The 26,969-nt window shown below is 38.4% G+C and overlaps 1 protein-coding gene across 1 annotated transcript in view; it reads left to right on the top strand.

Moving 5' to 3' along the window:
• CPED1 (cadherin like and PC-esterase domain containing 1) overlaps positions 1–26,969 on the top strand; it is a gene marked incomplete at both ends in the record, with an annotated part of 254,953 nt that overhangs the window by 37,393 nt on the left and 190,591 nt on the right. Inside the window, 2 exons of the mRNA XM_084229702.1 lie at positions 16,633–16,739; positions 26,880–26,955. Coding sequence (XP_084085828.1) covers positions 16,633–16,739; positions 26,880–26,955 — 183 coding nt within the window. The remainder of the gene's footprint in view (positions 1–16,632; positions 16,740–26,879; positions 26,956–26,969) is intronic.

The raw sequence follows: 26,969 nt of genomic DNA on the forward strand, positions 1-26,969 counted from the left end.
AATTATGATTTTTCAGAATCTTATTAAAATGTGGGATAAAATATGCTTCTTAGGTGTGCAAGAACAACACACTTTAATAGTACAGAATTCTCTAATAGTACTTGGCATAGTCTCACATTGGCCTAAACATTCTTCATCTCACAGATGAGAGAATTATTAGACTCGAGAGACACTTCTGATATCCCTTTGGATTCTGGGAGCAGGGCCAATTTTAAGAAAATTGTGAAGTGGATGAAAATTGTCTCAAGCAATAGTCCTATTGGTTTACTACCCTGGCTCTTCCTTAGCTAAAACACCCACTTTAGGGCTCCAAATGTTTTGGCCTAGCTGGTTAGGTCATGTCTATCACCTAGGACGTGTTGCTACTCACTTGTGAAAATACATATTCTTTCAACTTTGGTACACACACACAGGCACACACACACTTACATCCTTACATCATCACGGTCCTTCCTCAGGGCTCAAAATATCACCTATTCTATCACATGTACTTGTAGTGCCAGGAAGAGAAAACTGCTGTACATAGGTCAATGTGAGTGAGTTGTAACTGAGAACTATCACTGACGACGTCCTTACTCTTCCTTAGCTTGAAACCACCAACAAATGCCTGTTGAATTAACACAGCTACCTCCTGTGGTAAGACTGTGTATTGAAGAATCATAAGAGAGTGATGTAGAGTGAGGAGTAAAGACTATTTCTTCTTTTTTCTAAATTATATCGTTCTGTTCAGAAGCCTTAAATGATCGACAGCAAGATACATAGATGTCACAATTTATTTCTTTAAGTTCGCCACTGAGGTCTGAAATTTATCTGCCTGTATCTGCCTACTGCCCACGTATCTATTCATTAAACAAATAGTTATATAAAATCTATCAAGCACTAAGCATTCTAAGCAATTTACGAATACTAACTCATTTTAATCCTCATAATATCCCTCCAAATGTCAGTATTATTCTGACTGGGAGGTCTGAGATTTATGCTTCACATCTAATTTTTGCAATGACCTTGAACATGCTCATTAGTTTAACTTTGCTTGATTTGAAAATGGATGGTAAGGCTTGCTAAACAAATACCTTACAGAAATATTATGAGTGGGCTAAATAAATCTCCTAAGATTCTTGAAAATAATACTTTATGAATAGGAGTGATGTAATTAATCCTAAAATGCTTGTGGCATTAAGTAATAAGTCTTTGAGAGAGTTGATTCTTTTTCTCATATTAGTGAATTACATTTTCTCAAGCCTTCATTCTCATCTGTGCTGAATTAGTGTGGAATTATTGTTAGAATCAATTTGAAATCAGTGACTCCCTCCTCTTCCCTTTCAGATTGCTCACAGTCCCCAGTGCATTATTATATAATTTTGAACCAGATATGATTAGGTTTTATTCATTGTATTTTAAAGAAGTCATGCAAAATGACTTTTACTAAAACAAGAAGGAATAATATTTGTCTAAATGAAGTATCACAATGCCAATTATCAACTAAAACCTCCTTTGCCATTTCTGTGGAATTTGGTATAAGGAGTGTCTGTCAAGTACTTAAGTACTAAAAGAAGCCAATTTAAAGCATAAACCTCTTAACAAGGATTAAAAGGAGGACATTAGAGCCAGGAATCAGCATATTTTAGAATTGACACTAAACACTCAAGTTTTATTCAACACATGGTTATTAAACATGAGCTATAGGCAGGACATTAAAATTGCAAAGGCAAATGAGACCTTTCAAGAAACTCCAGGGTAGAGGTGCATGTCAGTGCTTCTCAAACTTACGATGCATACAGATCACCTGAGAATCTTGTTATTGATAAATTCTGATGTGGTAAGGTTTAAGATGACGCTTGAAGTTTTCATTTCTTTTTTAAAGAACAGTTTTATTAGGGAGAGGGACAGAAGAATAAAGGACACTTGCATAGACACAAGCAGGCAGAAAGAGCTGCCTGAAGTTTTCATTTCTAACAAACTTTCAGATGATGAAAGCTTGCAAGTCCGAATGGTGTGAAGTGAAAAAGCAATTCCTATTAATTTATATGGAAGAAACTTTGAGCGTTCCAGAACACCCCTCCCCCGCCATGACCTGTCAAGTCATACCAACCAACACATAAAACTGAAAGCAGCACTAACATAGTAAAAGCAGGAATGTTATGATAAAATCACAACCTGCATGCAGTGGTTTTGTTGGGGGGAAAGGATGTCCTGAACAAACTCCACAAATGGGTTTTATGGACCCCACCCCCACATCAGGCCAAAGAGCTCCAAGACACCAAAGACTATAAATCCCCTAATGTCATCACCCTGAAGGGAAGACTGCTGAGAACTAAGGGTGGAGTTAAGCAGCCAGACTTGGTGTATAACCAGACATGTAGGCCTTGGGGGTGCTTGGTTTTTCACCAGCTTTCAGTGTGCTATTGGGGTCCCAGCTCAGCAGAACTGGTAGGAAACATTCATCAATTTATCTCTCTCTTTCTCCCTGAGTAATTCTGTTATTCATTTTCCCCCTTTTTTTGTCAATAAACCTGTTCTTAACCTTTTTGTGTGTGCCCACAGCTGAATCTCATTATAAGTCCCTTTTAGGCATGCAGGTTGCCTCAGTCAGGCCAACCCATTGCATGCTGGGGTTGCCCTGTAATGGGGGAATGGGCAATAGTGGGCTCTGGGCCTCAGGGTGGGAGCCGCTTGGTTTATGCCTGCTGCAAAACACCACTGAAGAATATGTTTATCTTTTGGTTCTTGTAAAAGCAAAAATCCTTTTTGGATTTCTTCTGGTTAGGGAAAACTGGTACCATCTAGTTCTGGTAAAAGTGAAATGGTGGAACTCAAAACTTTCCAAAAGGGGCAGATACTGTAACAGGGTGGTCCCCAGGAAAGGGGGAGGTTCCAGGTTTCCTGCCCCACCCATAAAGGAGGGTGGAGCTGAACAGGGAGAGAAGAAGCAGCAGGGGAGACTGAGGAAGGAAGGAAGCAGGATGGAGCCAGAAGGAGAACTGGAGGAGGCACATGGAGCCTAGAGACATGCGAAGAAACTGCGCTTGCCTTTTGGTGGTGGACTTGTAACAGGGTGGTCCCCAGGAAAGGGGGAGGTTCCAGGTTCCCTGCCCCACCCAAGGGAGGGTGGAGCTGAGCAGGAAGAGAAGAAGCTGCAGAGGACACTGAGGAAGGAAGGAAGCAGGATGGAGCCAGGAGGAGACCTGGAGGAGGCACATGGAGCCTAGAGACACGTGAAGAAACTGCGTTGTCTTTTGGTCGTGGACTGGGTGACACAGATGTGGGTGAGACTCATGGGGACGAGACAATGGCAGCTTTTATCTGGATTTTGCTCTTTTCCTTCCAGGCTTGTCTGGTTGTTTCTGATCCTTTTCTGTGGGTCCCCACTGGAAGATGCTTTAGACTTGTGGCAGGCTTTGGGGCCTTGCTCTGGGCCATTCCCATTTGGTTGGAGTTTTACCCATGAGGGGACAGGTAACTTTGGGTGCTTGATTTAGAAACTAGATTCTTTGCCTTTCCTGTATTGTTTCCTAATTGTATTAAAGTTCCTTCCCATTGAAGTCTCATGTTTTGTGTTAATGCGGCGGATGGCAGAACCCTATATAAAATAGGCAAGTTTGCGGGGTTTGGGCTGCCCCTCTCCCTGCCCTGTAACAGATTGGGTGACACAGATGTGGGTGAGAGACCCGTGGGGAGGTGACAATGGCGGTTTTTGTCTTGATTTTGATTTTGCTCTTTTCCCTCCAGACTTGTCTGGTTATTTCTGATCCTTTTTTGTGGGTCCCCACTGGAGGATGCTTTAGACTTGTGGCAGGCTTTGGGGTCTTGCTCTGGGCAGTCTCATTTGGATGGACTTTTACCCATTAGGGAATGGGTAAATTTGGGGACTTGATTTAGAAATTATATTCTTTGCCTTTCCTGTATTGTTTCCTAATTGTATTAAAGTTCCTTCCCACTAAATTCTCATATGGTTTGTGTTGATGCGGCGGATGGCAGAACCTATTTAGAGCAAGCAGGTTTGTGGGGTCTGGGATGCCCCTCTCCCTGCCCTGTAACAATACCTATACTTGGGATATAATAGTGACTTTTCAAGCAGATTTTGAAAGGAAGGACATTTAGCAGATGAGCTGCATGTGGAGGTTCCTGGGTTCGGAAGTGCTTGGAGTTTCAAGTACCAACAAGAGGTTGGAGCTGATGTGCTTTTGATGAGGTGTGGGGTTCAGTGGGTGGGGTCCTTGGGTTTCCCATGCGAAAAGTTTCCAGAGCTCCCCTTTCAGTGTGCATGGCAAATTTCCCCACGAGCCAGAGACATTTAGTTATATGAAAGAGGGCAGGTTTGTTACCCCCCCAAAAAATAAATAAATAAATGGAAAGGAAAGAAAAGAAAAGGATGATTGCACACATACAAGCAGGCAGAAAGAGTTGCCCCAGGAAAGGACAGATTTATTAAAAAACAGACACCTGCATAGACACAGGCTGGCAGGGGCTGTGTCTTGCTAGTGGAGAAATTGTACTGATACAGTGTTCTTCTTTTTGGGAGTGGAATTTTCTATTGTTAAATTAATTACTTCTAGGGTGTGACTAGGTTTTTTTTTATATGCACTGTGATTCCCTACAGTGGCCCTCAGTCTCCATTTCCCCACCTCTGGTCTATGCCTCTGGATACTTTCTGTAACAGTCTCATACTTGCTATAGCAGCTGGGGCATAAGAATTTTCTATTTCAATAGCTGGTTTAACTACTCTGTTAATCATTCTATCCCCACCTCTGGTTTCTGGTCTTGTGAAGCATCCATCCTAAACTTTCTACTCTTAGCCTCCATCCAGCCACTGCAGAGGAAGGGAGAGGCTGCTGTGAGGGAAATAGAACTAGAACATTAGATTAGGAAGGATTTGAAGGGCTTGGTTGTTTAGCTAAGGATGACTGGTGTAGGGAAAAAGTGATGGATTAGAGAAAGAAAAAGAATCAGATGTTGGAAAACTAAGTAGGAGAATGCAGAGATGATTTTTTAAAAAAGATTATTTATGCATACAAAAACTGGGGTACAGGCCAGAGTTGTGGGGGTGAGAGGATTCACCAGAGACAGACTGGGGAACAGAATAGGCAGATCGACTGAAATACACTGCTGAGGGGAGCAGCCGGTGAGTCAGGAAAGGTCTGCTGCACCATGTGAGCAGCTTCCTGGCCAGTGATCAAACTTGTGCTGCAGATGCTGTGGACAGTTTCATAGGCTGTGTCTTATCCCTTTGCGCCACCAGGGAGGCCCGGAGATGATATTTTAGATTTACAGGATGGGGTAGGGTTTGGAAAGGACAGGAAATAGTTAAGAAATTCTAATTTAGAATTGATGATCATTGGCAACCAATGGGATTCAGAAATAAGAGACAAGTACTAGTTGAAGATAATCTAAAGCTTTCTAGCTTGAGGGGACAATGGCTACACCTTTAGTGATAAGAAAGTAGAAGGTAGGATGGGTATCTGGGGCGGGGGGAATAATGAGTTCAGATTTGTACTTGTCCTGCAGGGCCTTTGTCTGTTAGATGGTAACTGTTAAAGGAGTCTACAAATGTAAATTTGGAAGTCAATAGCCGAGAAGCAAGAACTAAAGCAGTGGATGTAAAGAAAGTTACCAAAGGAGTTGAATTTAGAATTAGTAACAGATGTAAACAAAATATAGGCATTTGAGGGGGCTACAGGTATCAAAGGGAGCACATCAAACTCCAAACTTGATCTGTTTTCCAATTCTCTGTTTCTAAAAATACCACTGAACTTTTAATTAGCAGGAACATGCATTTTGCATAAAAAATAATTATTTTTCAGTTTCTGCATTGTAGTGCTAATTGGTTTCTGTACTACACATTCTTAGCATAAAATACTTGAGCTATGTCATTGGTATTATGAGAGTTTTTCTAGCTGTAGTCATATACTAAACAATCATTGTCTGCTCTGCAGATTTTTTTTCCCCTAAAATTGAAAGTCCATACTTTATTCAGATTTTTTTATGTTTTACATAATGCTTTTTTGTTGTTGTTGTTGCAAGATCCCATCCAACATACCAGCAAGTTTCCTCAGTTTCCTTTTGGCTGTGACAGTTTCTCATACTTTCCTTATCTTTTATGTTATTAGCAGTTTTGAGAAGAACTGGTCAGGTATTTTGATGTGCCTCAATTGGAATTTGCCTACTGATTTTCTTAAGATTAGACTGGGAACCAGACTGCAGAGGAAAAGCATCAATCTGATGACATCATATCGAGGGTCAATACCATCAGCTTGACTTATTGCTGTGGACCTTAACCTTGACTACCTGACTGTGGTAGTGATTGTCAGGTTTCTCCATTGCAGTTATTCTTTTGGGAATTGTAGTTGTTGAAAGGATGTCATCGTATGCAGCTTACAAGGAAGGACTAGGATGTTGTATTCCACCTCTTTCAGTTTGCAGCAGCTATGTAAATTATTTGCTATTTTTCTACTTTGAAGATTTGTCTCTTCATCCCAATTTATTTACCCATTCAGTAGTTAGCTTATATCAGGCTGGACTCATGGACATATATTTTACACTCTGGGTAATATTCCAATATTATTTATTTTGTTCAAAATGTTCAAGTTTTGACAACTGTCTCCCTTGTCCTTTTGATATAACTCCATCATTGCTTTTCTATGCTTGCTGGTTTGTTGGGGGCTTTTCCTAACTTTCTGACAATATGAAGCTCTGAGCTTGTCTTATATAATTACTACTCCAAACTTTGAATTAGTCATTTCTATAGGGACCTCTGGTTCCTTTATTTTTTTGAGAATAATTTTTTTTTAAAGATTTATTTATTTATACAAGCACTGGGTACAGTCAGAAGCACGGGAGGGTGAGAGAATTCACCAGAGCGGGGAGCAGACCAGGCAGACTGACGAAGTACACTGCTGAGGGGAGCAGCGGGTGGCAGAAGAGGTCTGCGCGCCATGTGGGACCCTCGCCCAGTGACCTGGGGATCGAACCAGTGCTGCAACCACTGCGCCACCGGGGAGGCCCGAGAATAATTTTAAAAACCAATATTTGGGCACTAGGTGTAGTCTGATTTTTAAATTGTTGCAGTGTTCATTTCTTTTAAGGCCTTTTAAGTGGTGAGAATTCCAGACATTTAGAAATTTCATAAAATGCGGTCATGAGAGATTTTCCCAGACAGATAATAGTCTCAAAAGCAGCAAAAGTTTAAACACACACACACACAGTCAGTTACGCTTCAAAAGAAGACCACAGACGTGGTGTGAGGACATTTAAAAAATCTCATTTAAAAAAACTTATGGGAAGAACTTTAGCCATGTGTCTCAATTCCACATTTCTTGAATTTATATTATAGGAGTATGCTAATCTATTTTCTTTCATGTTCTTTTTTTTTTTAATTTTTTTTTATAGAGGCATGTTTTTATTTATTTATTTGTTTGTTTGTTTTGTTTGTTTATACATGCACTGGGTACAGTCAGAAGTGCGGGAGGGTGAGAGAATTCACCAGAGCCAGAGCGGGAGGCAGAGCAGGCAGAAGGACCGAAGTACACTGCTGAGGGGAGCAGCGGGCGGCAGGAGAGGTCTGCGTGCCATGTGGGACCCTCCTCCGGTGGCCGGGGAGCAGCCGGGGATCGAACCGGCGCCGCAGAGGCCGCGGGCAGCTTCGCAACCCAGCGCTCAACCGCTGCGCCACTGGGGAGGCCCTCTTTCATGTTCTTTGTGGAAAATTTCTTGAGAGCAAGAATCTGAAAATTTTGTGAAAGTTGAAGCATAATATTAGTTCCTGAGCTTATGAGTAGATTAAAAGAATTTCAGAAGCTCCAAACTCTTCACAGCAACTATCTCAGTGATCTTCACAACCTCTCCTATGGCAGAAAGAGGATAGGCATCAGGACAGGAAAGTTTGAACCCTAATGTGAATTTAGGACATCAAGGGAGAGAATAGGTTAGAATTTCTCTTGGTGAAATATAAGGTTTTTCATCATCACCTTTTAAAGGATGTGGATTTGGAGCCAGCGGTATAATGAACAAAATTCAATGACCATATACTTGAGGTAAAGAATCAGCTTTAATTAGATTTTGTGGCCGTGTTTCATAATTCATCAAAGATCTCAGCATTCTGAATATATAATTTCTCTTAAAGTGAATTCTGAAATTGAAATATTAAATCCGGTAAAGATGTATTAATGTCTATTATAATCAATGTTAGATACAGTAAGGCGACTTTTTTATCCTTAAAAATGTCATGAATAAAATTAATTATGAGTGCATGTTACCATTCTATAGACTCATTATATAGTAGTACAGTTAAAGGAACTTATTAATACACTTGAAAGATGCTGGAAAAGATATAGGAATTTGCATTGGCTATTTTATATCCAAATAAGCTAGTAATGTACTAAAGCATAGAACTCAATTTATTAATAAATTAATAAATATTCATGAATATAATACTACCTACTAATTTTGGTACAGGATAGAAGTATAGAATGTAAGATTTTATTATTCAATAAAAATCTTATAATCTAGCAACAAAGGGAAAAGTAATACAGTTGAGATAGTAAACGTATAAAATATCCTCATGTCATGTTATTGATATAAAGGGATACTATGTATTCTTTAAAAATGAATATATGCAGTATTTCACCCTAAAGGAAAACAAATTTTAGCATATGACCCCAATTTTGTCCTTATGTAATAGAAAAGTCTAATACTATGAGTAACTAACAAAGTAAATGAAAAACACTTGACTTTGATGCTCTGTATTCTCAATGCTCTTGGACAAGTTCATCTTCCAAGCCATGCTTTCTAAATCTTTCATTTCAATCTAATATATAAGTTCACAGAAAATTTTCCAATAAGTAAAATATCGAAATCTGCTATTTTGTTTTTTGACCCACCAGAAATATATTTTTTATATTTTAATTTTTATTGAAGTGACATTGGTTTACAATATTATATAGTTTTAAGTATAGAGCATTATAATCTGACAGCTATATACATATTCTACATTATGATCTCCACCAAAAGTTTAATTTCTTCTACCACCATATGGTTGATCCCCTTTACCTGATTTATTCATCATCCCTTCCATCTGGTAACCACCATTTTGGTACAGTTTTTTGTTTGTTTTGTTTTTCTTCACATACCAGTAAAATCACATGATATTTGTTTTTCTCTCTGTCTTATTTCACTTAGAATAATAACCTTGAGGCCCATCCATGTTGTCTCCAGTGGTAAGATTTCATCATTTTTATGGCCAAATAGTATTCCATTATGTATGTACACCACATCCTTGCTATTGATTCATTTGACAATAGGCACATAGAATACAAAATCTGAAACCATAAAATACGTAGAAAAGACACAGGTGGTAAGTTTTTCAACATCAGCCTGTGGTATATGCCTTTATGGACTTATCACCAATAGCAAGAAAAACAAAAACAAAAATAAATAAATGGTCTATGTAAAATTAAAAAGTTTCTGCAGAGTGAAAGATACCTTCATCGAAATAAAAAGGCAACCTATTGAATGGGACAGAATATTTGGAAATCATACATCTAACAAGGATTTAATATTCAAAAAATAAAGAATTCATACAACTAAATAACACAAAACCCTGTTTTTAAAAATGGACAGAGTATCCAAATAGACATTTCTCCAAAGAAGATAAAGATGGCCAACAGGCACATGAAAAGATGTCCATCATCACTTTAATTAACAAAATTCAAATCAAAACCTCAAGGAAATGTCACTTCACACCTCAGTAAATTATAAAAATATAAGAAGCAACAAGTGTTATGAAGGATGTGGAGAAAGAATGTAAGCTTACTGTTTGTAAGAATGTAAACCTGTGTAGCTATTATGTAAAACAGTATGTGGATTGTTTAAAAATGTCAGAATAGGACCTCCCCAGTTGGTTGAGCGCTACGCTGTGAAGCTGTCTGAAGCCTCAGTTTTATACCCCATTTCTACCCCAGTTCTTGTATAAATGAATAAATCTTTTAAAAAAAAAGTTTAAAAAAATGTCAGAATACAATTATATGATCCAGGCATGTCACTTCTGGGTATTTAAAGAATCCAAAACACTAACTTGAAAAGATATATGCACCCCTATCATTGCAGCATTATTTCCAACAACAAAGATTTGGAAACAACTATACATATTTGTTTTTCTAATTTCCTTAAGCACAAGGAATGGTTAACTTTATTTTTCTTGAGTGTACTTCTCTTTCATCTTTATTAGCTAAGAACCAAAATATATTTTTATGTCCTTTAAAAAAAACGTTTTCTCATACATCTTTCATTTTTAATTTTTGCAAAAGCATTTCAGTATACTTTGATTGAGTTATAATTATTGCTCTGTTGCTCACATTCAGTTATTCATTCATTTATGCATTTAACAGCTATGTAGTGAATACTTCTTAAATCCCAGCCACTGTTGAAGGCACCGAGATTTTAGCAATGAACAAAATAGAGAGTTCTCTCTTCATGGAACTAATATTCAAATGAAGCGAGACAGACAATAAACATAGACAAGAAATAATCTCTCAGATGATGACAAATACTATGGAGAAAAATAAAGCAGAAATAGACATAATGCTCTTAGATTCTATAAAGTGTGCCAGAAAATTGAAGTTGTCTTTCCTTGAGATTAAATAGCATTTATATGATAGATGCTATCGCAGTACTCTTGTTGTTCTCTGGTTTGAATTACTGATCCTGATCTGGCAGATCTTATCAATGAAAGAGGTCATTCGCAAGCCAGGAAATGATGGTTTGCTTTACATGGCAGCCTGCCTATGAGAGACTGGAAACATTCTACAGGCAACCTCACTCCTTAGGGCGGATGCTTGATTAAAACAAAAACAAAAACAAACACCTTTAAAAATAGCTCTTACTTTCAGCACTGAGATGTTAGCTGGTTCCTGTGGCAGCATTTAAAGAGAAGGATAAAAACTGTAGCCAGTGTCATTTATGTCTGCATCAAAAATTGGACCCTGACATCTCCTTCTGAAATTATCTGTAGAGTCTGCTTTGTTTCCAGTGGCAACACTGTGGAGCAATAATAGCAAGTGCTGTTATCTGCATTTGCATTTTATAGTTTATAGAGAGATATCTGCAGATTTTTCGTGTTTTCATAATTTGGAATGGACACTGGAACATCCACATCCTGTTTCCTAGAACTGTGCCCTCTGACCTCTCTTTTTAAGGTTTTGGCTAACTTAGTCTGGGAGCTAGTCCCTCTGTGTGCTTAGCGACAGCACTAAAATCATTTTAACCATCAAAAAAAAAAAAAAAAAAACAAAAACAAACTAAGGTTTTTAAGAGTAGGTGGAGGCCAAGTTATTATCTCAAGTTCCTGAGTACATGGGCAATTGAGTACACCCTTTTACATATGAAAATTTCACTTGTTTCAAGTGCCAGTGGTATTGCTAATAATATTTTGAGACACTCTTGCTGGGTGAGGACTATCGCAGCTTATCAATAATGATGCTGCAGGGAAGAAATATCTGGGGATGTCCACCTGGGTGCCCAGCCAGCTCCCACATATATTTCCCTTTAAGGATCCAGAGTTGTAGCTGGATCTGCCCCTAGTGGTTTTCATGATGATTGTGAGATGCCCCATAGCAACAACCATCAGGGAATTTTGAAGAATAGGCTTATTGTACCCAGATCTTAGGAGGTGTGTATGCCCAGGACCACACAAGAGGTCATGGAAGGAGAAAAAGAGTGTGCTCTTCAGGTTCTGCTTTTATTAAGGTCAAGGGAGGTGCCTAGGGTTTGACATGTCATTGTTTATTAATTAATTTTAACATGAAAGTGCTGAATCTTTATCTGGTTGTGTAGCTGGTAATGTGTTTATTTGAGATAAATGTCTTTGAAGTTGATGCCTTGGCAATCAAAAGCTTAATGTCAGGCACTTAAATTACACCCCAAAAACCTAATTGACAGGTGCTAACACAATAACCTGCCATATGGTTAGTGCCCAAGAACTGTTTACGATTGATACCATTTACTACTATTGCTGCTGCAGTAACTACTAGAACTACTACTATTTATTTATTTGTGTGATCATAGTACCTAAATCCTAATGAGGGCTTCAAAAGAGCTAGGCTAGATAAAGCCTCCTTTTCCCTATGCCAAGGAAACCTAAGAAATTACCATCCTCTTTGTTTTTTTTCCAAATCCAAATCTGACCCTTCAATTCTTAACAATCTAATGTGAATCCTCTGGGGGCAGAAGAAACACATCAAGTGAGACAGACACCAAAAATGCTTGTCCAGGGCCTCCCTGGTGGTGCAAGGGGTTAAGCACAGTTCTATGAAGCAATCCACAGCCTCTGCAGCACGAGTTCAATCCCTGGCCTGCCAGGAAACAACCCACATGGTGCAGCACTCTCCTGACTCACCCACTGCTCCCCTCAGCGGTGTATTTCCTCAGTCTGCCTATTCTGTTCCCTGCTCTGTCTCTGGTGAATCCTCTCACTCACCCCCTCCCCACCACACTTCTGGCCTATACCCCAGTTCTTTTATTCATAAATAAATAAATCTGTAAAAAAATAATGTCCCAATGCTTAGAAAGAGGCTGCCCTATGCTACTCACAACTATGGCAACAGCCCTGAGACAAGCTGAATGCGGAGAAGAGTCCAAAGACCGGGCAAACAAGAAAAGGCTTCATGTAGATAGCTGGGACCTGCACCACTTTAGTGTTGAGAAAGGAGACATAAGTGAAAAGATGGTCATAGGTCCCGCTTGATTTTTCCAGGATCCCAGGAGGAAGAAAAGATTCCAAGAAGGTACATTTCAGGCCTTGCACTTGAATATAGCCAATGTCTTTGGTGTTGTGGTGACCTTTCTCAACATGGGAGAACATGGCCAAATCTGAAGATCAGTGTCATTCTTTAAGATCAACCCACCAATAATCCCACTTTCAAAATATGACAACACTAATTTTAAAAGATGTTTGCATTCCTATCAATAATGCAAATTGTTTTAAAGTATTTTTTTAAGATTTATTTATTTATTTATACAAGCACTGGGTACACTCAGAAGCAAGGGAGGGTGAGAGAATCCACCAGAGCCAGAGCGGGGAACAGAACAGGCAGACTGACGAAATACACTGCTGTCGAGCCATGTGGACCCTTGCTGGTAGCTGGGGATCGAACTGGCACTGCAGAGGCTGTGGGCAGCTTCGTAGCCCAGCTCTCAACCTCTGCGCCACCAGGGGAGGCCCAATAATGCTTGAGTTAGAATAGAATAGCTTGCCTATTCAGAATAGCCAGGATAATGACAGATGGTTAGATGAAGTTGGTGTGGTGTTAGAATGTTAGAATGTTAGAATATGTTAGAATATGACTCAGCTATAAAGAAGAGGTGAAATTTTGCCATCTGTGACAACATGGTGGAACTTGAGGGGATTATGCTAAGTGAAATAAGTCAGTGGGTGAAAGACAAATACCAATATGATTTCATTCATTTGTGGAATATAAGTGGGGAAAGCAAATAAACACAGCAACAACACTCCCTTAGATTCTGACAAGAGTGGTGGTTACAGAGAGGAGGGTGAGGGAGGGTAGGTGGAGGCTAAGTGGTTGGTGATGCTGAGTGAGCATTTGCTGGTGGGTATGGTGTGATGGACACTGTTGCTCAGGTGAGAAGCTGCACCTGAAACCCATCAGTTCTGTAAAGAACAGTGCAAAAAATAAAAATTAACAGAGCAAATATCAGCTTGCCTATAGTCATCTCAAAAACAGCTTTACCTAATAAATGAACAAGTTTATCATTAAAAGCAAAAATATGCAACATCAACTTGGTAAATGAACAATTCATGGAAAACTAATGCAACAATATTTTTCCATTAAAAAGGAATTGTAGGAGTCAGGGGATGGAGTCAACTTCCAATATTGGAAAGAAAATTGAAGGGAGAGAGAAGAGGTCTACTAAATATTTAAGGAGGAGACAGGAATTTCAAAATGTGAGGTACAATTCATTGAGAGTAACAATAGGCATTTGGAGTGGAAATAATCAGCATTTTTCAGACCATGGTAGACAGAATATGAAAAGATTGCTTGAAATTTTTAGTTATACTTTATTTGAAGGGGAGAAATGTAATTGAAATATTAAATGTTAATATTTTGAAATATTGACTTAATTTATTATTTTTGAGAGATGAGGGGTAACCCTGTGAATGTCAAGATTGGTGTGATGCTTTATATGTTATCTTAAATTTTTTCTAATATTTAGAGCCCTCAAACAGGTTGCTGAGGGTAGTGATTGCTCTTTTTTGCTATTTGCTTTTACATTTCTAGTACAATGTCCTGCTCATAGGAGGATCTTAATAAATTGAATGCTTTGAATTATTTAAATATGTCTGTGAGTTTTAAACATTTATGTTTAAATATATATTTCTTTCTTTCAACCCTGCAAATGGTGTGTATGCCCTGGGTAGTGAAGGGAGCTTGCCTCAGTCTTAGAGGAGCATAAAACATTTTTGTATTTTTAACATCAAAACAATGCAGTCCATGATTTGAAATCCAACTCTCTGTCCCTGCATGTCCTTATCTTCTTAAAATATTTAGGAAGGAATATGATGGGAGGTTTCTTTTCAGGTTTTAGTGTTTACTGGGCTAGAAATAATATTGAATAAAAGAAGTCTTTGTGTTTCCTCCTTTGAATCCATGTCAAAGTTTATAGTCAAAATGCTTATGTTTAAAATAAAGTTTAAAATAAAGTTTTGAAGTCATTATAGGGTATTTTGGTTTGGACTCTAGGAGTCTGCCTCTAGTGCCTTTCAAAACGATGGCATTTGGACAGGGAAGACCCCCCCACCACACACCCGGCAAGCCTAAGGTCTGAAGAGTGTCACATGGTGAGATTTCCCACAACCCCCAATGGCTTACACCATTTCTTCTTGTCCCTCTGAACTATTTTGTTCTCTTCCATCATCATGGAGGTACACAACGCAAACAGAGTTCTTGGACTAGCTCAGAGGCGAACTTGATTTCTGTTGTCTGAACCCTTAGTTTGGCAAAGATTTCTCTCCCAGCAACAGGACAGTGACCAACAGAGGAATCAGTAGTTCCAACAACACAGGGCATGTCAAGTGGAAAATGGACTTGATTAGTGGAGCATGACATTTCATTCTAATTGTTACCTATCACTCTTCCTCATCTCTCTCTGCTCTTTCCTAGAAATCCCTTCTTTGAAAGCATTATGCTGTCACATGAAAAATTTGGGGGAAATCTTTAAAAGATAGAATTGGGAAATAGTTGGTTTTCTTTTCTTTTTAAAGTCACTAATACTTAATGCAAGTGATGACTTATTAGATCTGACATAAAGACTTACTCAAAGGAATATTTATTTTAGAACTGAACAACAAAATATGTCATTTGTACAGAAATTGCTTAATTTTTAAAAACTGGATTCCCATCCAAAACTGGGGAAAGCTTCCCAAAGCTTTTATACTTAGTGGTATTTTTTATTATTTTTGAGATACCTATTTATGTGTCCTCTCTGAAATAATGTGTTTATCACCCTATCACAGACTAACAAATTTTTAATGCACTAATTACATGTAACACTGATAAAAATTCATATAAAGTAAGGGAAATAAACTGATATATTACACACAAATGTTAATTTTAAAATGTTCAGGCATTATGCAATAACGTACTATTATGAGATTGTTTTGGCAAGTTACTATGATTTATTGGCAAAGAACTTTGTCCTTGGGAAAGAACTGAAATATCATTTGTTTTGGTTCATGCCATAGTCTGTGCTTTGAATTGGGCTCTGTTATCTGTAACTAGACCACACATTTCTTCTACACAAAACTTGTCTTTTTATATTCTCCCTGAATTTTATTTTCTACCTAGCACACATTTTTTTGCAAGGTATCTTATGAAAATATATTCTTTGTTTAAAATCTATAAAAAGGGCCTCTCTGGTGGCACAAGGGGTTAAGCATAGCCCTATGAAGCTATCCGCAGCCACTCCAGCATGAATTCAATCCCTGGCCGGCCAAGGAGATGAACCACATGGCGCAGCAGACCTCCCCTGTCTTGCCTCCCGCTGCTCCCTTCAGCAGTGTATTTCAGTCAGTCTGTCTATTCTGCTCCCACTCTGTCTCTGGTGAATCCTCTCACTCCCCACCCCACCCCGCACCTTTGGCCTGTAACCCAGTTCTTGTATGCATAAATAAATAAATCTTTAAAAAAATGAAATAAAATCTATAAAAGTAACAGTGATAACAAAACCCAGAACAAAATATTTGGTGTTTTGACTTCTTATCATTATTTGATATCACAACTATCTCCTATCTTAAAAGATTCTATATATAGTCATCTTTCCTGCCTATCTCCAGGTAAGACTTTATAAATTTATAAAATTATTGACTTAGAACATTCTAATTTTAGCTTTTTAAAGGAATTTTATGATATTCCTTCAGATAATTAAATTTTCTCAGGATATGAAAATATTAGACCTGCTAAATTAGAAAAGTTGCACTTCAGTTACTTTGAATATTGACTTTTCTTTTAAATATATCCAGGACTATTGTCACTTGTAGGGTTCATGTAATTATATTACTTAATCTGAAGAAGAAAATGGAGCCTTCAAAAGGCTGATTATCTTCTTAATATTCTTTACTATTAGATAATTTGGGCTCCTGGGATCTGCTGATTTGTCTGTCTTCTGGGAAAGCTGATGGAAAACCCTGTATGTCCAAGGAAGATGTGTGCCAGTTGGGTTTACATCAAAAGGTAAATATTCTTTTCAAACTATGCACAGATTGTATCAGCTCTGTGGATATTAATACTGGCGTTTCTTGGTCCATACTTGTAAAAATTTAAATGTTTTCTTGAAATTTTGAAACCATTACACATGCAGAGAAAGTTCCAACTGGTTGTGCCTTACACACTGTACCAGAAAATGGTGAACAATGTTTGCTAGGATTCCCTTAGCTTCAGTTGCTGCCAATTCTGCAATTTTACCCTGTAGGGCCCCAAACTTGATCTAGAAGCTCATGGAGTGTTGCTTACTCTGAGAACATGTTCATCCAAAATAGTAAATTCTTTATCAGTCTTTTGACATTGCAAACTTAAGTTACTATCCTTAGCTATAATGAAATTTGTGCCATTTCTTATTAATTTTTAAAATTGATATTCAGTATTTACTGTCTATAGTGTGTGAAATTTTATAAAGGATTTTAGACAAGTTAACCTAAAAACTATGAAATGCCTGCGATGCGCTACCATTGTGCTGGAAACTTTACATATGCTCTCACATTAATGCCCATAACAAGTCTGGGGGAGGAGTATCAAATGTAGTATTAAAAGCAGTAACTACTTTTCAACGGTAATATTAATATTGTAGTGGCAACCCTGATCACTTGATACTTCTGCAACTGACAGTCTTGATGCTTCTCTCTCCTTCTCAGTCCTTACTCCAGGGGCCTCTGGGCTGATACATGCTTTGGTTTTTCTGGTACGTTTTTAATCATTCCTTCTCTGGTTTCCTCCTAGTCACCTTTCCTCTGCCCCTTCTTTAACTATTTGTGTTCCCTGATCTCACTTCCAAAGCTGCAGATCCCATTTGTGTTGATGATCTTGAAATCTACATGTAAAATTCAAAGCACTGTCAAACCCTTGTGCTTGCATGTCTTACTGCCTGCTGAATACCTCCACTTGTGTCACACCTCAAGCTCAGCATGCAGGAAATGAACTTTCTAGTCTCTCTAATAAATATACTTCTGCTCTAGCATTTAGAAACTCTGCAGAACTTCTATTCTGTTGGCATAAACATGAGTAACCACGATGTCACATCTTAAGATAGAAATCTGACCTTCACCTTTGACCTTTTTTTTTTTTCATCTGCAGCATTCTATCACCAACTCTAAGGAACTGAACCCCTAATTATTTCCCAATATCTTACTGATTCTCCATACATACTACCTGTATTCTGTTCAGACAATCACTTTATGTGACCAGGGCTATTGCTGAGTCCTCCTCACTCCTTTTTCTGAAATAGGTATTTTGCCCCTGAAATCCTTGCTGCTCACAGTTATCATAGTGAAACATAAAATGCTGAACTAACCTTACTTCACCTGTGCTTTAAATCATGAATGGCTTTCCATCAACTGTAGGATAAAGTCTATCATCTTTGCAGTGTGACAGTGAACCTCCCAGCAGGAAACAAACACCATACTCTACAGGGTCTAACTGATGAGAAACTAGTGAAGGGACTGTTTACAGAGTTTGGGCAGGATAAGAGAAACAAAAAAGGTTAGATGCACACAGGACCAGGAACATGGTAAGAGTTTACCTGCCCTGGTTTAAAACGGGTCTGAAGAAGGAATGATGGAGCAGAACTTAATGAGAGCTACAGCCAAGAAAGTGGAGTCCCTGAAAAGGAGCTGTAAACTTGGGAGAATGTAGCCATTGCCAGATGATACCCCTGCAGAGAGGAAATTGGTAAGATAAGTGCTCAAGCTCTTTACTTCCACCATTCAATTTCTTGCCAAAATCATTTAGGTAAAGCCAGCTGGTGGTCAAAGGACAAGTGAGCCTTTGAGATGCCACCATTAAAATCAGCCTTGCTGGTGGTGCAAGGAGTTAAGCCTCAGCACTATGAAGATATCTGCAGCTACTGCAGCATGAGTTCAATCCCTGGCCAGGGAGATAACCCACATGGTGCAGCAGACCTCACCTGTCTTGCCTGCTTCTCTCTCCAGCAGTATATTTTAGTCAATCTACCTGTTCTGCTCCCCACTTGGTCTCTGGTGAATCCTCTCACCTCCCACACCTCTGGCCTAGACCCCAGTTCTTGTATGCATAGATAAATCTTTAAAAAAAAAATAAAAGCAGTCTCATGAATTACAGAGCAGGTAAGGAGCAGATGTGGAGGGGGAAGTAGTGTCTATTGAAATGTACACTGTAATTCAAGTTCTCCATGAATGGATCCCTGCTGATAGCCCTCTCCTCTTATCTCTCTCTAGCTTGGGTGTTAGGCTGTAAGTTATATTGAGCTGTGTATTGTTCCCTGGCACCTGTGATGTTTTCTCTGGCAGCCCTTTATTCTTACTGCTTTGTCTGCCTGGAATGCTGTTTCTCAGCTCTCTTTACCTCGGTGGTTTTCAGCCCTTCCCCAGGTAATATTCAGCAACATTTAAAGACACTTTCTATTGTCACAACTAGGGAAGAGGGTGTGCTACTGGCATCTATAGGTAGAAACCAGGGACAGGGATGGTGCTAAATATCTTACACTGCACCAGATAACTCCCCACAACAAGCAATTATGTGGGCCAATGTATTGACTGTGTCAAGAATGAGAATTCATGCTAGGCCCCCTCAGCCTAAAGTCGACTTTTTAAGTCTGTGTGACTCAGCATCAGCATCCCCTCCTATTTCTATTTTTTATGCATCCTATCCATTATTCTTTTCTCTGTAATCCACAATTGCAAGTCAGGCTTTACCAGCTAATGAAGGTAAATGAGGTCACATTGACATTAATATTGAGATTTGTTGGCCAATACAGTCTCTCTTAGTTTTCCCATCTATTTTTCTGAAGGGATCCCTGTGTACTGTGTACCACATCCTGTTTCTGCTCCTGCTTGGGACCTCACTCCTGACCTCTGTGGCTGCCACTGATGGCCTGTGATGGTGTGTCCCCTCCCTGGGCTGCCACACACAGCTGCCCAGTTCTTGAGAAGCCTAAAGTCCTTGCAGTCCATTAGTTCTCCAAGAATTAGAAGACTCAGCAGAGAACAGGAAGAACAACCCTCTTCCCAAATTGCTTTTTACTTTGCTTTCTGGGTCCCCAAGTCTATGGTTTACAACTTGGGCATCAGAAAACCACCTATGAAAACTCTGTGATTCTTAAATGCCTCCTTCCTAGAGCTTTTCTGGAAAGTTTAGTGCCAACACTCACTAGCTGAAGGATTTGGACTCTCTATTTAATCTCTGCAGCCTTTAGTTCCTTTTCCTGAAATGAGAAGGCATTATCTACTGGACAATCTCCAAGATACTTGCTAGCTTTAAATTTACAGGAAGTTTTTCATGGGAGGCTAGTAGAATATGTGATAAGAAGAAAACAAAGCAGAATAACCAGTTATGGCATTGGAGATAGTGATATGGGAGGTGTGAATGAAGTAAGTAAAAGTGGAAATTATAAGGTACTGTGTCTGTTAGGCTGAGCTTTTTTATTCTCCTTTAATTTGAAATACTCCTAGATTTACTAAAAGGTAAAAACTAGTACAAAGATCTCCTGCATGTCTTTTCCCAAGCTTTCTCTACTGTTAACCTCTTAGATATCCATGGAAACATTCAACAAAATTAAGAAATCAACATTGGTACCAAGTATTAACTAAATTACAGACATTATTCAGATTTCATTGTTAGCTTTTTCACTAATGTTTTTATCTGTTCCAAGATCTGGGATCTCATTGCATTCAGCTTTTACATCTCTTTAGTCTCCAATCTGTGACAGCCCCATAGTCCCTTTTCTTTCATCACCTTGAGATTTTTGAAGAGTACTGGTCAGACATTTTGTAGAATTTTCCTCGATTTAGGGACTTTAGGACAAGAGTAACACAGAAAGAATGTACTTTCCATTGTCAAATATGAGGGGGAACTTGATGGTCCTATGTCTCAATATAGAATCACAGTTATTTTGCTGTTTGGGTTATAAACAAAAATAATTTTATTAATTTTGGTGCTCATATTTTTTCCAGGTGTGAGCTCTTCAGACTGGCTCCTCCTGTGCTCTTTTGACATGTGTTCCTTTCTTGAGCACTTGCTTAAGTTTTGATACTACCTGATGCGCCGAATTTATCTTGTATGTTTCCTGCCTCCTACCCTATTATCAACCACATCTCCAAGAACTCTCATGCCTATTGGAGATTGAGATTAGCACCCTGATTGACAGAACTTGGACATATATGTATGCATACTATCCTGTACATGCACATATATATGTATTTATTTCTCTCTCCATCTGTAGATCTCTATGTCCCTTTCTCTACCTGTCCATCTATAGATCATCTATCTGTATATATGTTAAAAGCCTGATTTGTATCATAGTTCCTATTCCAATCCAATACCACAAGGCTTATTTCAGCCTTCCCTCTTTCCTTATTTGTATGTAAATTCTTTCTCAGACAATGAGAAGCAGCAACGATTTATATCTGAATTTCTTTGTATTAAAAAATAGAGAATTCTTACTTGGGGAGCTTTTTGCTTTGGGGGTTACTCTTACATATAGCTGGACCAATACCAACATCAAAATGGAGAGCAGGAAAGACCTGATAGGCTTTCCTAGCAGAATCACTCAACAATTTATGTGCTGACTTTACAACTCATTCATTTATTTATCTATATATCTCTTCACTCTTTTTTATAATTGTTTATTAAGCATCTGTATGAATCTCTGTTTCAGGCCTGGGGAATACAGAGGTTGTCAATGAACACAAAAATCCCTGCATCGAAAGCTTAGATGCTTATGGAACTGGGGGTGGGGGGCGGAGAATGTCTGTACAGATCACTTGGCGAAATGTGTGCTGTAATAGATGGTGATGAGTCCTATGGAGAAAAGTAGAGCAAGGAAGAACATACCAGGGAATAGAATTCTAGGAAAGAGGACCAGGGCTGAAAAAACTAAGACTGTGACATTTAAGGAAGGCCTGAAAGACGGCTGCGAGCTTCCATGCTAGGGAAGGGTAAAGCCACTCAGCCTCAGAGGGAGGGAACTAACACAGCAAGAAAAAGTATGTCTGCTTGCTTGAGGCATGCAGGGAGTCACACGTGACTGGAGCAGAGTGAGTGCAGAAGGAAGAAGGAAGGACAGGGAGGGCCTGGACTCAGTGGGGGCTCAGTGATGGAGGCATCTTGGGGACCCTTATCAGAAGTCACTTTTACTCTTAGTGAGATAGGGAACAGTTATTGAAGGGTCTGGAGGGAAAAGGTGACACAATTACATTTGCATTTTATTTTTATTTTTTTTAAAGATTTATTTATTTATGCTTACATGAACTGGGGTACAAGCCAGAGGTGTGGAGAGTGAGAGGATTCACCAGAGACAGAGTGGGGAGCAGAACAGGCAGATTGGCTGAAAACACTGCTGAGGGGAGCAGTGGGCGAGTCAGGAGAGGTCTGCTGTGCCACGTAGGTAACTCCCTGGCCAGCCGGGGATCGAACTCGTGCCGCAGAGGCTGTGATAACTTCATTGTGCTGTGCTTAACCCCTTGTGCGACCAGAGAGGCCCCTCCATTTGCATTTTAATAAAATTGTTTTTACTGCAGTGCTGAAATAAGCTACCCTTTGGGCCAAGACCAAAGCAGGGATACCAGTTATTGTAGTAGTGTCATGTCGGCATGAGATGAGGGGGTACTAGGACTAGTGGAATAGCAGTAGAAGTGGTGAGATGTGATCAGAACCTGAATCTATCATGTAGACAGAAATGGCAATAACAGCAAACACTTATATAACTTTACTTGTGCCAGGTACCATTCTAAATGCTGACATGTTCATTCTTTACCTATGAGGAGACTAAAACAGAGAGAGGTTAAGAAAGTTGCCTAAGATGTCTAGCTAATAGATGAAGTAGCCAGATTCAAATTCAGTCTAACTTCTATTTTCTTAACCACAGCAATATAGAACGTTTCTAAATAAATGTCTATCTGCTACACTTACAGTTTATTCTAATGGCTACTCTTAAAGAATATATAAACTCTAAGTGAAACATACTAAGTGTTGCTTTGGAGCATGAGTGATTTGGAACATTATAGACCATCACTCATTTATGTACACATACATATTCAAAACGGAAGTTACTTCCAATTTGTTGGGGTGTATTGTAGGATTTCAATGACTTTAGGATGAACAAAGACTTTAGGATTTCAATGACTTTAGGATGAACAAAGGGTACCTGTGCTAATTAGGATGGCAGATCATATCAGAGCTTTGAAATTTAAATGCTTAGTGAAAATGGTCTTAGGCTCTGTTAGAGAAAGTAAATGGCCAGGAGTCTCTGTATTCAGAAGGAGAGTAGCATGAATTTAAAATTGTATTGGTCTCTGGGATGCCTGGAGTGAAGTGAGGTTCACTATTTGGTATAACACTAAGTTTAGTAACTGGGGTTATATCTCCCCTCTAACAGACAGGTTCTAGTGTTTCAAGAGCAGAGGGATTCATTCCTGGCTCTAAATGTTTGTAGGATTAGCAGTTCCTAAAACCAGGATTCTGTTTTTAGTACAAGGAGCCCTGAGAACAACTAAAATGGCTCTTCTTTTAAAGCATATGAAGATATTTTCAGGTGAATTTGACAGAATAATTGCATGTGAGAGACTTGGAGAGAAAGAAGAATTAATGACTCTTGTCACTAATTCTATTCTTTGTAGATGATACTGAACAGCTTTTGGAGAGGGTCTGATTTTTGATAAAATAAAAGATAAATGTCTGTGCAGATCTAATGAAGAAAAAGAGAAGCTTCCAAAGATACAATTTAAAGTAGGTGTCATTATCAATGTTTGTATGTCATCAAAAGAAACATCCCAGTACCCCTGTACTTTCTTATCCATTATAATAGTCCTAATTCAAATGTCTACTCTTCTTAATGAACAATGGCATCACTGTGGTTTTAGTTTCTGTGATACATAAACACTTTCCAAAAGTTTATAATTAATGTCATGCTTGTTGCTTTCTTTAATGAAATATAGCTCAAAATAAGAATGATCTTATAGTTTTGCTTCCTATGATATGTAATAGAAGCAATTTAGATGTCGATTACCACAGATTAGGATTGTGAAAGTACTTTGGGATTGAAATCTAATCTTTAAATGTGTATTTCCTTTTTTCAATATGATGTTAGAAATATCTTGGGGTTCAGATCCTATTGTTTTTATATGCAGTCTAATCCTTTCAAAGACATGAAAGTTTTTAAGCCAAGAAAAACAAGTCTGTATAAAGCACACGCACACACACATACACATATATAAAACTTTCTTACCCAATACAAAATTAGCACATAAAATCAATCAGAAATTTATAATGAAAATGATCATTTGGATGATATATAGAGATGTGCTGTAGGTTTATCAAGTAAAATAAATGTACCATTCTGGTGGGGGGATATTAATAATGAAGGAAATGATGGCTATGCGAGAAATCTCTACATTTTGTTGAGTTCTGCCATGAATCTAAAACTGCACCTCCCAAATAAAGCCTATTTAAAAAATAAGTATTGAAATATTAAGCTGAAGAAGCTTATATTAGAAACAGCCAATCCAAGTTAAAACTTTTTTGATGATGTTCCATTTGATAATGATGTGAACATATATTTTATGATGTACGTAAGAATAAGAATAAAAAGCACCAGGATATACAAGGACATCATAAGCTAACAATTAGAATGTTAAAGTGTTTGTAATATAGTTGATTTGCCATATAAATTTAATCCTTCAGTGTGGTAATTTCCTTGGGCAGAGTTATTCAGTTTAACTGCTATGTTTGGTGGTCAGTTCCAGAATAGAATGGAGATGATATTTTTGGTTTTACATGTCAATATAGTTATGTCACCTGCTGATACTCCTGTGAATTCCAAAGATGTGTTTTGGAGGCAAAAAGCACAGGAAATTGTCACTGGATGGGATATGGGGGGAAAAAGGAGTCAGAAGGGTGAGAGTAGTCACTTCCTTGGGCTGGGCTCTGATTTTCTGTAGCAAGGGCTTTGGGGATTCTGAGTCACTTCATTCTTCTGACCCAAGGTCTCACATGAGTAGTTATTTCTCTGATGTGACCCTGCAACCTGCCCTTCTGTCTGCCATCTGTGCAAGCTTGCATGGTGTCTTTGCACCTAATGTCCTTCCAGCCCATTAGCTCTGTTACTGTTACCCATTTTACTATGACTTCTATTCTTGCAATTTGGAGAGGAGAGCTGCTTTAAGCATCCCAAAGACATCACCTACTCCAGACCCTTCAAGTATTGGGAGGTTTTACACAGGACCTATGTCCATACATAGCCTTGAATGCTTCTTACCTAAAGCTGATTCTCTTTCTGGGTCCTTCTGTTTTGTCAGTAGGACCTGAGTCATCTTACTTGATCTGGAGGAAAATGGTTGAAGCCTACTGACTTTTGAAGCTTTTCACAATCTAATTGTGAAAAGTTCTTTTTGCAGTGCTATCTTATCCTTCCAGTCAGTCTTAGGAGTTCTGAATTGAAAACTACAGGATTATATGAAAACCCTTTTTCTTTTGCTGCATGGGGTATGAATTTTTTCACTTTTTTTTTTAAATGCTGGATTTTTTTAAAAAAAGATTTATTTATTTATTTATACAAGCACTGGGTATAGTCAGAAGCGCGGGAGGGTGAGAGAACTCACCAGCGCCAGAGCAGGGAACAGAACAGGCAGACTGATGAAATGCACTGCTGAGGGGAGCAGCAGGCACAGAAGGAGAGGTCTGTCGTGCTGTGCGGGACTCTTGCCAGCGACCAGGATCGAACTGGTGCTGCAGAGGCTACGGGCAGCTTCGCAGCCCAGCGCTCAACCGCTGCACCACCAGTGGAGGCCCTGAATTTTTTCACTTTTGAAAGTGAGAAATGTAGACACCCTAAAATCTAAAATGCACCGTACTTATAGCCTTTCTTAATTCCCAGGGCAATAATATTTGTGGGCTTTCAAAATGGACTATTTAGGGGTGTTGATCCTGCAGAAACACAGGGTGGTTCTGCTGAAGTCCAGACTTCAGTCATGCAAACCTGGAGCTGAAGTTTATGGTTTGCTGAATAAATTAATAGAATTAACAGGGTTGCTAGGGTTGGAGAATAATTGATGCCCTGCTTCAAAGCACTTTAAAATGAATTATTTTAAAAAAAACAACTTCTGATTGAATTATTGAATTGATAAAAATCTTAGTGCAGATGTGGAGTTTAGGGATCAAAGGCTCTAAGAGCTTTTTTTTACAAATGGAGAAAATTATAAAAAACTAAAACAAAGTGATGTGCTCAAGGTTATGATGACCTGTTTCTGCTTTCCTTCTTTCTCTCCTTTCAACTGACTTCCTTTTCCAGTCATGTCAGCAGGACACGGCGCAGGAACTATGATAGTTTATTAGGTTAGTGTCAATTGATTTAAAAGTAATCAATAATTTCTCAAAGGTGAATCTGATTTTCAAACTAATTTACCCTGGTAATTGTCATCTACTTTTAAAATATGGTTTACCACATTTGGCTTTATTATTGAGACTTAGGTGAGTGTAGCTAGTAACAATCCATAAATCCAGGTGAGGCGAGGATTGCCCTTGCTTATATCTTTTCCTTATAAGTTAAAACATATGTTTGAATATGATAACATTTATGAAACTTTCTAAGGATAAATTTTTAAAAAGAGTTTTGTGGTGGCTGGACTTTATAATTAGAAGGAAAATTGTCCTTCAGCATGAAATAAAGATGATATGTGAAAATCTGAAATAGATTTAGTATAGACTTACCTCTAACTGTGATTTAATCACCTTTAGAACTTGGGATTTATTTGACTTTGAAGTATATTTACTGTTTTGATTTTTTTTTTGGTTGCTTTTTTTTTTTTTGCCAAAGCAAAATCAGCAAATATAAAGTAATATTTGCATTGCTTTATTTGCCATAATGATAATTTCTTATTACTTTTGACAGATATCATAACTGAAATATAAAAAAGTTTTCAAAAGTATTACTAAATAATTTGAAAATTTCTAAGAACCAGTTTTTAAGTTATCAGATAAGCTACCTTAGTGTGCTGGATGTGAATGCTGACTTTCAGGGTGTAAATGATGCAGACAATTTCCCCCTCTAGTTCCTCTAGAAGTTTTGTGTTTCCTTTGCTTTAGCATTTGTGAATTTCTAACTCACTAGAATCTTTTCATTCCTTTCAGGTAAACATGTTACCAGACATACAGCATCAACTTTGCAGAAAGGAAGGATTATGTCAAATAATTAGGAGATTTCCAGGTAATATTTCCTTT

The sequence above is a fragment of the Talpa europaea genome (genome assembly GCF_964194135.1).
Source record: "Talpa europaea genome assembly, chromosome: 3".
NCBI classification, from domain to species: Eukaryota; Metazoa; Chordata; class Mammalia; order Eulipotyphla; family Talpidae; genus Talpa; species Talpa europaea.